Consider the following 12,917-nt stretch of genomic DNA (forward strand, 5'->3'; position numbering starts at 1 on the left):
TGTGGCCCTTAGTCCAAAAAACATTCCCCACACCTATTTTCAGTTAACACTATCTGATCACCATATGCACTTGTCTGTTTTTTTATTGTATTTTGTCTGTTTTGGGAATCGTATTTTGTTTTGGGAATCATTTCTTTTAATCGCCATTAGTTGACTTGAGTAACACCTATGCCAGCGGTTCTCAACTTGTGGGTCCCCAGATGTTGTTGGACTACAACTACCATCATCCCTGACCTCTGGCCTTGCTTGCTAGGGGTGATGGGAGTTGTAGTTCAGCAACATCTGGGGACCCACAGGTTGAGAAAGGCTGACCTATGAATTATAAGGGAGGAGGTATGCATTGTGATACAAATGAATGCAAAAAAATTATGCATGTATCCTCAGCTCCAAACGTGGTACCCCATCACCCCGACACTTGGCCTCTCTCTGAGCAAGCTGCTCTCCTGCACGCTTGGGAATTAGGGATCTGCGCTGGAGTAATCTGTCACTGGCAAGTGGCAACGCTTGCTGTCACAGTAGTAGAGTAGCAATCTGTCCGGGTGATGACACACTGTGATCACAACTGTGTTTCTCAAGGCGTCCCGCTGGATGATAAATTCTTCTGTGTCAAGGCAAAGTGCTGCTTTTGCTTTTCTGTTTCTAATGCCAGACTATTTAACACTGGGAGCCACAGATATGACAGCATCGCGAAGTGTCCTAGCTCTTCATTCAGTAAATACTATGTCAGCCAGCTGCTTAGATGTCTGCCAGCTGCTTGGTTTCCATTTGCCTATTGGCTGTCTGATCTTAACATGGAACAGATCTCTGGGTGTGAGATCCTCAAAGGTTGCTGAGTTTATGAAGTGTGTGAAGTATGAGGTTCCTGAGGTGTGTGAAGTATGAGGTTGCTGAGTTCCTGAAGTGCTCTAGAGAGCCAGTGTAGTGTAGTGGTTAAGAGTGGTAGACTCGTAATCTGGGGAACCGGGTTCGTTCCTCCACATGCAGCTGCTGGGTGACCTTGGGCTAGTCACGCTTCTCTGAAGTCTCTCAGCCTCACTCACCTCACAGAGTGTTTGTTGTGGGGGAGGAAGGGAAAGGAGAATGTTAACCACTTTGAGACTCCTTAGGGTAGTGATAAAGTGGGATATCAAATCCAATCTTCTCCTCCTCCTCCTCCTCCTCCTCCTCCTCTTCTTCTTCTTTTTCTTCTTCTTCTAGGAACTTGGCATATATAGTATTTATTTTATCATTTCAACAATCCTGTAAGATGGGATGAGAACATTCTTTAGAACTATATACCTATTGTCTGGAAGTTAACAGCAGGACAATGAAAATGGATTCCACATGCTCTAATGGTAGCCAAGAGACTCATATTGAGGAACTGGAAGAATCAAGATAAGATCCCCTTTAATAAGTGGATCGACAATATGTCAACACTCCCAACCTATGAATAGACTGCTTACAAACATATCCTTTTTTGGATAAATATGACAATATTTGGAATGAGTTTATGCAAAATGGAGTAGGCTATTAATATTTACATAAGCATTTGGATAATAATATCAAAATAATGTATGTTAGGATATTTTTCGTATAGATTCATATTTTTTCTCTACACATTTTTGTGTCTTTTTATTTTTATTTTCTTCTTTTGTTTTTCTTTGTACCACTTTATTTCTTTATAATTGAAACTTCTCAATGAAATATTAACACAAAAAAGAAAGAAAAAACCCTTCTGTAACTTAGGCTTGTATTATCATTCCTGAGATCTGCTGTGACTCAGATATGTCTTTAACCACTTTGCTACAACATACCGTATGTCTGTGACGGGTGATTTTCTTCCATGTTTATTTGGTGTCCCTCTCAAGTTAACCCCCTCCCCACAAAGCTGTCCCAGTTCTAGTGCTTTTTTTCTGTGAGGGTACACAGGGGTACACATACCTCTAAACATTCTGTGAATCTAAGTTTGGCCTTGTTGAGGGGCAGTATTTCAATATGAGTAGGAAAATGAGAGTACCCCTAAACCTTTAAAAAAAAAAAAGGACTGTCCAGTTCTATCCTTTCTTGATGTAAGGAAGGGATGTGAAACCTATGGTCCTCATGAAGTCAAACTCCACCTCCTGTCATTCCCAGCATGGCCAATAACAATGGAAAGGCATGAACATCCCCATCACTGCGGTAGGCCATTAGGGACTGATGTCACAGGATACAGAATGAGATGCTAGATGTGTTAGGAAATCAAGCCTTATCACTCTCCAGGCACCCGGCTTGAATCCCAGTTGACCTCCCTGTCTGCATTCTCCGGCAGGATCCAGGCTAGGTCACGATCGGCGATCCTCCTCAAACGTGAGAAGAACACACCACTCTTCCCCCCCCCCCCCGGCAGGGGAAAGAGATAGACAGAAATGTATTTACATGCCTTTATTTCTGTCCTTGCAGCATTACAGAGAAACGCGTCTGCTCTCTTCAAACACCATCAGCAGAGAGACAAACTGTACTTCCTGTACAGGTCAAATTACACTCTGAGCTAAATCCGGTGCTCAGCGCTGTGAATAGACTGTCCCTTTGTTCCCACGGTACAGTCCCAACATTCCCATCATGTTTTGCTTTCCAGCCAGCTGCAGCTCGCTGCCTCATTGCATCTATATCGTAACAAGATGAACAACAATGGCATCTTAAGTACATTTTCTCTTGAGGAAATAGGGCGGGTGGCTTTTACATCATACTCTGGGACTAGCCAATCACTGTTGCAAATAGAAATCTTGTTGGTTATCATAAATGTATCTGCGATTAAAATTGTTGGCCATCCTGGGAGTTTCATCTGCAGAGCTTTGAGTTCTAGCTGGTTTCAGCCAATGAGCTAAACCGCAGCCTACAGTGTTTAACAGATCTTCACAACTGGTGTTGGAAACTGAAATCTGATTGGCTGGCAATACTGGAGCTTGTGATTGGCTCACTTGTGGGAGTGAAACTAGAGCTCAATGTCTCACAGTCTGTTCTTACAAAATGCAATCTTGTTCACTCTTGCTTTGTTCAAGGTTGGTAATGATGACTCTTAGGATGACAGCAGCAAAGTGATGCCCTGACCCTATAGATAAGTCTATAATTGGGAGGCTGTCTGCTTCTGAATGCCAGCTGATAGAAATGACAAGTAGGGAGAATGAAGGTTGTTGTGCTAATGTCCTCTTTGTGAACTTCATATAGGCATGTAGTTGGCCTCTGTTAGAACAGGATACTGAACTAGAATGAGTCTTTGGCTTGATTCACCTGGACTCTTACGTTCTTATTTATCTTATTTTTAAATTTAAAATAAGCTGCTGGATGCAAATCTGTACCTTTAAACATTGGGCATAAAAGGGAATGTTGGCACTGTGGCTTCTAACCCAACAGAATGGAAAGAATGATGCATCAAAGGTAGCCAATGTGGTTCCTGTGTCAGGTATGCTGGAGTACATTTTCCATCATGCTCCACCACTGGCCCTATTGGCACCACTGGCTTTATGGGCTGGACCTGATGGGAGTCCAGCAATATAAGTCACCCCAGTTCTCCACAGTCATCAAAAACATGAGAGAACTTTGCTGTTTGCATCTTTTCAGTAACATGAATCCCTTGTTTGTACTGGAGAAATCTGTTAGGGCTGTGAATATACCCAGTGACACTGGTATTGATATTCTCTGTGTACATTTCTACCATATAAAGGGAAGACTTCTGACCTTCTGGAATGAGAAAAAAGAAGAAGATTGGAAATCATTGGGAGTGGAATAGTTGCGCCATCCTCTCTGACCTTTAAATTCTTGGATAAAACGTGTATAGTTGACTTGACAATGTGAGCAGGCAATGCAGTCTATTCTATTTCACAGAAATGTTCTCTTTCATATTATTACGGTCTTAGCCTCGCTGCTTAGAAGAAGAAGAAGAAGCATCAGTATTACCAAGAAATATGATGGCTCTGTAAAAGCACTCCAGAGAAATTTTGCTAATCCTATCCAAACTCTTCCCTTGGATATTAGGGAAGGGTCCCAACTCAGTAGGAGAACACTTGCTTTGCATGCAGAAGTTCCAGGTTCAAAGCTCAGCATCTCTGGGTAGGGCTGGGGAGGTCTGCAGCTTGGAGAGCCACTGCCAGCCAGTGTAGATGACATTGCACTAGATGGGCCAGTGTTCTTACTCTTGGGCTTGCCGATCAAATCCCCACGACGGGTTGAGCTCCCATTGCTCTGTCCCAGCTCCTGCCAACCTAGCAGTTCGAAAGCACATAAGTGCAAGTAGATAAATAGGTACCACTGTGGCGGGGAGGTAAACGGCTTTTATGTGTGCTCTGGTTTCCGTCACAGTGTTCCGTTGCGCCAGAAGCGGTTTAGTCAGTGCTGGCCACATGACCTGGAAAGCTCTCTGTGGACAAACATCGGCATCCCTCGGCAAGATGAGTGCCGTAACCCCATAGTCACCTTTGACTGGACTTAACCATCCGGGGGTCCTTTACCTTTACCTTTTACCAATGTCCGTTCCCTACGAGCTGTGCTTTGTATCATCACTTTATGCTTTTCGACAACTGGTCCAGATGCACCTCTTTCTCCTGGCCTTTGGTTGAGTGGACATTATCTGTCCACCTGGATTCCATGTATGCACAGCTATCCTGTGTTGCTATTTTGTGATTCTGGAAAGGTTTCTTGTGATTTTGTTTTATGGTTTTAATTGTACGGTGTACTTATTCTGTGATATTTTTGCAACCCACCCTGAAACCATTTGGTGATGAGTGGGCTACATTAAAACAAGTCCAATCTACAATAACAAACAAATAAAGCATTATAGATTTTAGCTATTGTTCTGCTTTATGGTTTTCACCTTTGTTGTAAAATTTGGTTATTGGGCAGTATAGCAGTAAGTAAATACATAAATAAGCAAGCAAAATATTTGCTTTTTCGAAGAAAGGCTGCAATTCCCTCTATAATAGTTTTCTTTTTTCCCCTCCAAAAAAATCTCTCTCTATAGGTATTACTTGGTGCACGCAAGTCTGAAAGTCCCACCCAGGATCCCACATCGATTGCTGGCAACCATTGTTGAACAAACAGGTGAGATAAGAAAGGAGAAAGAAATGGCTTTGAATGAGGTGAGCTCAACCTGGCTTGAGGGATGGAGCCAGAAACTCAGGAGGGGGAACTGAAAGAGCCACACTGTAATGGACAAATCTGAAGTTGAGTCTAGAATAGTTCTGCAAAACCTCAAAGTGTATAGAGTCTACACAGCTGGGATGGCAGTGTGGTTACCTATTCATTTCCGTGCCCAGTTAAAAATTCGGGTAATGACTTTTAAAGAGCTAAATGGTTTAGGACAAGCTCACACCTATAGAAACCGTTTGTCTGAATCTTGAGATCAGAATCAAAGGCCGTGCCTATCAACCTACCATCTAGACCTATTAGATCACATCTTCACCATACATTTAAAGCACTATTATACCTCCTTTAGGGATGCGGGTGGCGCTGTGGGTTAAACCACAGAGCCGAGGACTTGCCGATCAGAAGGTCGGCGGTTCAAATCCCCGCGACGGGGTGAGCTCCCGTTGCTCGGTCCCTGCTCCTGCCAACCTAGCAGTTCGAAAGCACGTCAAAGTGCAAGTAGATAAATAGGTACCGCTCCGGCAGGAAGGCAAGAAGCGGTTCTGGTTCACCAGAAGCGGCTTAGTCATGCTGGCCACATGACCCGGAAGCTGTACGCCAGCTCCCTCGGCCAATAAAGCAAGATGAGTGCCGCAACCCCAGAGTCGGCCACGACTGGACCTAATGGTCAGGGTTCCCTTTACCTTTATCTTTATACCTCCTTTAAATAGTCATGGCTTTCCCAAAAGAATCCCGAGAACTGCAGTTTATTAAGGGTGCTAAGAGCTGTTAGGAGACCCCATTCCCTTCACAGAGCTACAATTCCCAGAGTGGCTTAACAGCCCCACTTCCCAGGGAACTCTTTGTTTTTTTAAACAAATAAACAATTCAACAATATTTCAAATTTAGCAATCAGTCATTCCACCTATGATTTCCCCCTCCCTCCCTCCATGGTTCCCTCAAAATTTCAATTTATGCTGCATATCATAGTTACTCTACACCTTCAGCTTACCTCACAAGAAAAACAAAAAGTTCACCCCCACTGCTGTTCTTACTCAAATCCTATTTGCGTTTTAACATTTTTACACTGAATTTTTTAAGTATCCTGAAAATATTTTCCAGTCTTCTTTAAAACCAGTCTCCCCCTGATCTCTGATTTTACACTCCAAACTTGCCATTTCTACATATTCTATCAATTTCAGCTGCCATTCTTCTTTGTTGTTATGCCATTTTTGTGTCCCGCTGATTTCAATGGCATTCACTTCCAAAAAGTGAAATTATTGTGGCAGTCTTACGCATACCGTCGTGGAAATTTGTCTGGATTGCTCCCACCCACAAAAGAAAAATACCATGGGAATGACAAATTCAGTTTCATTTGAGTCAGTTCAGTTTCATTTGAGTCAGTTTCGCTGCTGTTTTAAATATGACTTACTGAAGGAGGACCATTTTTCTTCATTCTGCGGAAGACGTGTTTGATGACCCTTTTGATGCTGTCCCAACAAGTTTGCGCTGCTCATTGCTCAGTGGAGCAGGAAAGAATCAAGACTCGGGATTGTATCAAATTGCTGTCATTAGTTCCAATAACGCTCGAGGAAGCAATTTCTGCCTCCATCAACTGGAAGCAAATTTACTGCCTTTTGGAGTACAAGAGAGAGGACAAACCTTTTTATTTTCCATTGAATGCCATATGATTATTATTTTTTAATGCTGTAATGAACCTGCGTGAATAATATCCAGGATTTTACAGGTTAATGTTTTATAAGGCACAAATACCAATGTATTACGTGAATCTGGCAGGTCCCATTTTGGAAATGGATTGCTGTAGTTCTGCAGGCGCCAACAGTTATCCCAAACAGACCTTCTATCTGATTCGGGGTCTCCAATTCGCTTTCTGTCAAGAAAAGAATGATTAGCTGCTGGGTGTACAAACTCTTTAATTCAACCTAGCTAGGGGCTTAAGAATGAGGAAATGTATCCACAGGCACATCCCTTTGGGAAGCAAATGATAGCATATCCACTTGAGTGTAGAACAGGGGTCAGCAAATTTTTCAGCAGGGGGCCGGTGCACTGTCCCTCAGACCTTGTGGGGGGCCGGACTATATTTGGAAAAAAATATATGAATGAATTCCTATGCCCCACAAATTTGCCTTCTCAATCTGGCCCACAGACGAATCAGCGTGTTTTTACACGAGTAGAATGTGTGCTTTTATTTAAAATGCATCTCTGGGTTATTTGTGGGGCATAGGAATTTGTTCATATTTTTTTTCAAAATATAGTCCGGCCCCCCCACAAGGTTTGAGGGACAGTGGACCAGCCCACAGCTGAAAAAGGTTGCCGACCCCTGGAATAGAGTGTTGCTATTACTTCCCTTGATCTGGATGGTACACGTCTGTTAATGCAGCCTAGAAGAGCATAATGTTTCTGTTTCTTTTTCTTTTTTTGCTGCTGCATGATACTTTTGATTCATGTTAAACTTGTGGTCCACCAAGACATCAAGATCCTTTTCACATGTACTGCTAAACAGCCGGAACTTGAAGAACACAGACATACCCTTAGCTCACAGGAAGGGAGAATTCCAATTATACACAACAGCCTTATTATTATTATTATTATTATTATTATTATTATTATTATTATTATTTTGATCACTTTAGTTTAGAAGAGTAGCCTCCATAGCTTACTATTCTGGTGCCGGATAGAGTTGCAGATGGGGCTTCCTATCCATTTATATCTGACTGCATCCCATTCCAGTAACCTTGAAAAATGAACTTGGGTTTATGAAAATAACAGCGATAAGTGGCTACATTTATATTACTGACTTCCATGTGAGGAAATTAATAGGGATATCTTACTTTCCCATCGTCCGTAATGGAATAGTGTTAGAGAGGCAGTTAGCTATCGCTCTTTCCAATGGGCTAATTGGAAATGTCAAAAGGCGAGGCTGAGTTGAAGGATTGATTATAGAGCCATGCAACTTTTCGGCAAGAGTTATACTTTGAGAAGAAAGGGATGAAGAGCAGAGTCTCTAATCACAATGACAGGAAGCAGCAGACATGCCTTAACATGCCAGTCTTAAAGCTCAGAGTAAGTTTAGAGTAAAATACAGCCCAGGAAACTGAGTGAAGTCCATTGGCATAAATATTAGGAGCTAACTCCTAGGGGCGGAAGTCCCTTCGCCTCCCCCAATAAAATATTGAAGTGGGCCGGGGGTCCCCAAAACTGATGGGCATTGCCATTCAAATGGTATGTGTGCTGCGTCTTGTGATCGATTATATAGGGCTGGCTTTACCCCCCACCCCCAATATTTTATTCAAGTTGGCACCCCTGGCATGTGTGGTGAGAGCCAGTGTGATGTAGTGGTTAAGAGTGATAGACTTGTAATCTGGGGAACCGGGTTCGCGTCTCCGTTCCTCCACATGCAGCTGCTGGGTGACCTTGGGCCAGTCACACTTCTTTGAAGTCTCTCAGCCCCACTCACCTCACAGAGTGTTTGTTGTAGGGGAGGAAGGGAAAGGAGAATGTTAGCCGCTTTGAGACTCCTTTGGGTAGTGATAAAGCGGGATATCAAATTCAAACTCTTCTTCTTCCTGGCATGACCAGGGGCAAAAAGGGGTGTTGCAATAGAAGTGACTTTTACCTCTGTACAGTAGGCCACGTCCCAGCCCTGCAACAACTGGAGGTCACTGCAGACATTGTCCTCCACCCAACACAAGCAAGCAAGAGGTATTCCAAGGCACTTAGGGAGGATGCAGAACAGGGGCAGTGGGGTGTGGCCTCAGGAAAGAGGGTGTGGTCTGGGAATGAGGTGTAGGGGAAGTCCCATATAAGTCAGCCTGGAGGGTCATATTTGGCCTGGGGTTCTCCACCCCTGCTGCACATGGTAGCTCACCAGTGTGTGTGTGTGTGTGTGTGTGTGTGTGTGTGTGTGTGTGTGTGAATAAACCTCCTGGATTTTATGACTTCAGAAACCCTTGGCAGCTATCTGGCAATGCACACTACTGATATGCATTCTGTATTATAGGTCAATTCACACAGGTGCTCTTACAAGGTGCTCTTACAAGCTTCATTTCCCAGCCCTGGTAACTGCAGAAGACAATAGAGTGGGGAATAACGGCTTGCTTCAAGCTCTCCCATGTTGTGTGTTCAGACCCTGAAACCCCCCCCTCCCCCCCAAAAAAATTCACACATGACTCAAAATTTTGGTTTGGTTTTTGGCAGAATCTAGGCCACAACTTTATTGATTACAGAAAGTGACTGGTTGCATAGACTCTGGTTCGACTAGCTCCCTGCACTGTTGCAGGTAGCGCTGACCCAGGGCACCAGCATAGGTGAGCCTAGGGTGAACACCTGGATAGGCAGAAAGCCAGGAGCAGGCTATTTCCGCCACCCCAATGCCTTCCCTGGACTCAGGCACGGGCACAACCCCCTCTCAGGGGTTGACCAAAGCATCGAGTCCCTGGATTCCTTTAACGGAATACCCTTCACATAGGGATGGCGAGAGCGTTCTCCCATCCCTATAACCTGAACCAGAGCCTATCCGCAACCTTACAAGTTGTGACGAATTGCTACGCAGCAGGTGAAACCCAAATGACAACAGCCAGTCAGCCAAGTGGGGAAAATTCCTGCCATGCCCCTGTCCCAATGACAGATGACACACGACGGAATAGCAAGGTCAAGCGAAAAGCCTTAAAAGTAGGGACAGGTGGTTGAGTGTTCCGAATGCATTCACTGAAAGAGGAAGCTCTGGGTCACGTGCATTGGTATAAATTGGTCCCTCGAACTGTTTGGACTGTGTCCCATTGGCCAGGTTGCACCCAGCTTCGAGGGAGCTACCAATCAGGTGTTGTGGCTGACCAATCGTCCCCACCCAAAACACAGGGTGTCGGTTTTCCAGGTCTCACCGCAATACGTGCCCTCTTTAAGGGAGGACCCGATTTATCGTTGTTGTTTGAAGTTTGTGTCTTTAAGCAAAGTAACTGTGAAATTGCTTTCTTTAAAATAGTAGCATCCTGTGGGGGGATGCCCGTTGGGAGGAAAGGATGGTTTCAATTCATGCAGGCCCTGGTAGCATGGAATGTTTGTTTTTAGCTCAAACAGATTAGACTTTGTTAAAGGTCAGGAACTGACAGGGCTCATGAATTACAAGACAAGCTATGATCCTTCATTATATGGTCCATTTGCTACATCCTTGCAGAGCTTCAAATAAGCAGAGCAGCGTGACTTAGGCCACCTTCACGTCACACAGTTAAAGAACCCTAAAGGGCTTCCCCCAAAGAATTCTGGGAGCTATAGCTTTTTATGGGTGCTGAGAGTTGTTAGGAGTGAGACTGCAAGCTTCCCCAGAGGGCTGTGGGGCTGTGGGAAGGCTGAGGCACTGGACAGGAGCTGTCTGCCAAGCAGTGAGTAACAGCGGGAACTGAAAATGCATGAGGTTCCTTGTCTGCCAAAGCTATGAATGAAATCCTCAACACAAATCTCCCTGGAGTCAGAGCTGGATTTAGGGGAGTGCGACCAGTTTGATGGGTCATTGATCACCGCCTTGTCGTGGCAAAGGGGCTTGAATAAGAAGCTCTGAGCTATGCCATGCAGGGCCACCCAAGACGGACAGATCATAGCCGAGAGTTTAGACTAAATGTGATCCACCTGGAGAACGAACTGGCAAACCACTCCAGTATTTTGCCAAGCAAACTCCATGGACATAAAAAAGGAGAAGCTTTGAGAAGAAAGTGAGAGTTTTCAAGGCATGCTCTGGTTCATGGAATCACGGAGAGTCGAACACGACTAAACAACAACAGTGGCCATTTTGATTCCACTGTCTGCAGAGCCTTAGGAGTGCCGCAACTATGTTATGGTTGCCATATTTCTGGAAGTAAAATTCCAGACAGTTGTTTAGCTTTTTTCTTTTTCTTTTAGGAAAAACAAAGTTGTTAAAGCAATCAGCCACAAAATCCTGGACATTTTCTGAAATCCTCCCGGCCGCTATTTTCGCTATTTTTGCTGGTTAAATTCTGTATGGCAACCCTAAACTATGTTGTAGAATGGAAGGCAAGTGGCGGGAGGCACCAAATTGTGGTGTCACACAGGACCCCAAGCTCTGCTACTGTGGATGATATTGTCAAGTTATCTGAATGCACATTCATGTTTGTTTTCCTTCTTTGCAAGATATCAAACCCTGCTTTAGCCCAGATGTGCATAGCGAATCATGTACTTCGCTAGGTTATGATCTGAAATAATTATGTGCACTGATAGCGTGTGAGCATTAATAGCCTTAGCGCGAACCTTTGGTGTTAACACTTGCCATTGGGTGATTGTGTAGTCACGCTTTTAAAGTTGCCACAGGATGCAATGTGATAAAGCTCCCCATTTTCGAATGTGGAAAGGCTTTCTCCATCACATGGGTTAAATGCCACATAGGCAGATTTTACTAGCTAGCTTTCTGAGTAAGTATTTTCATGAAGGTTAAAGACTGCCTGCATTTACATTCTCAATCCCATGGGGAAGGCACCAGGGCTATACTGAAATGTAATTAGAAGTAACTGAAAAAGAACAACGGCTGTGTGTGTGTGTGTGTGTGTGTGTGTGTGTGTACAGTAGCATATGTTCTTACCTGTTCCTGCTATAAAGAGGAGCTTAGGTGGGAAAGTTGTCATTTCATCACTTGCCTTTAATTAGGTTTTATTTAAGGAAAGCATATTGGCCCGAAATATGTACAGAAGCTAGGTAAACATCACCATCTGCTTGTGACCTCCTGTCTCCCTCAGCAACACACACACACACACCACTTTGCAGGCAGTTACTGGTGACATTGCAGTGGGAGCTCAAGCTTGCAGCTCATAAGGAGATCACTTTCTTTGCATGCATAACAGGCCGTGGCAGAGTCCTAGCATGACTAGGTAAGGGCTTTTAGCCAGGGCTGCGTTGAACACTGAGCATTCTTTTTGCACATCCGTCAGTATGTGCAAATCTGACCCTTCTCACACTACCCTGGAAGCAGAGGACGGAGCAACAGTTCAATTACCTGTTGTGCTGAGCTTAAGATTCAAATGTTAAAACTTCTGGGTATTCCCCCCCTTCAAAAAAGGCTGTCAGGAGATAACAGGGCCTTCTTGGTAGTGGCGCTCTCCCTGTAGAACCCCTTCCTTCCAGATGTAAGGAGATAAAGAAATACACAACTTTTAGAAGACATCTGAAGACAGGCCTGTATAGCGAAGTTTTTAATGTCTGATGTTTTATTATGTTTTTATATATGCAGTAAGCCACCCAGACTGGCTGGGAAAATCTAGCCAGATGGGTGGCATATAAATAAGATGATGGTGATGATGAAGATGATGATGCCACCCAGATGCCTGTGAGAAACCCACAAATGGAACCTGAGCGCAGGAACACAATCCCCTTTTGTGGTTTCCAGAAACTCATATTTGAAAGCAGTAGAGAACCTGTCTAAGTGACACTGACACCAAAACCCCACACATACACTAAAGCAAAATAATGCAAGTTTTACCACCCCACCCCCTTTCCCCTCCTTCTTCCACAAACTTATACTGCAGGCAACACCAGTGGTTTTTTTTTCTGGGGGTACGCATACCCCTAAACATTTTTTGAATCTAAGTTTGGCGTTATTGAGGGGCAGTATTTCAATATGAGTAGGAAAATGAGAGTACCCCTAAACATTTTTTTAGGGGGGGAAACCCCACTGGGCAACACTCATGTCTCACATCGAATGTAACTGAACTATAGAAAAGACTGTGACCTGAAAAAGAGACAATGCATGTACTTTTGTAACCAAAGAAAAACTTTAATATTTTTTTTTTAAAAAAAACAAACAAACACATTACTGCCCT

General features: G+C 43.9%; 1 protein-coding gene across 1 annotated transcript in view; it reads left to right on the forward strand.

Annotated features, from left to right (window-relative positions):
• The window catches only part of FAM135B (family with sequence similarity 135 member B), a 140,687-nt gene that overhangs the window by 61,117 nt on the left and 66,653 nt on the right, over positions 1–12,917 (forward strand). Inside the window, exon 3 of the mRNA XM_083516510.1 lies at positions 4,973–5,052. Coding sequence (XP_083372636.1) covers positions 4,973–5,052 — 80 coding nt within the window. The remainder of the gene's footprint in view (positions 1–4,972; positions 5,053–12,917) is intronic.

This window comes from Podarcis liolepis (genome assembly GCF_965112155.1).
Source record: "Podarcis liolepis genome assembly, chromosome: 8".
Classification (NCBI taxonomy): domain Eukaryota; kingdom Metazoa; phylum Chordata; class Lepidosauria; order Squamata; family Lacertidae; genus Podarcis; species Podarcis liolepis.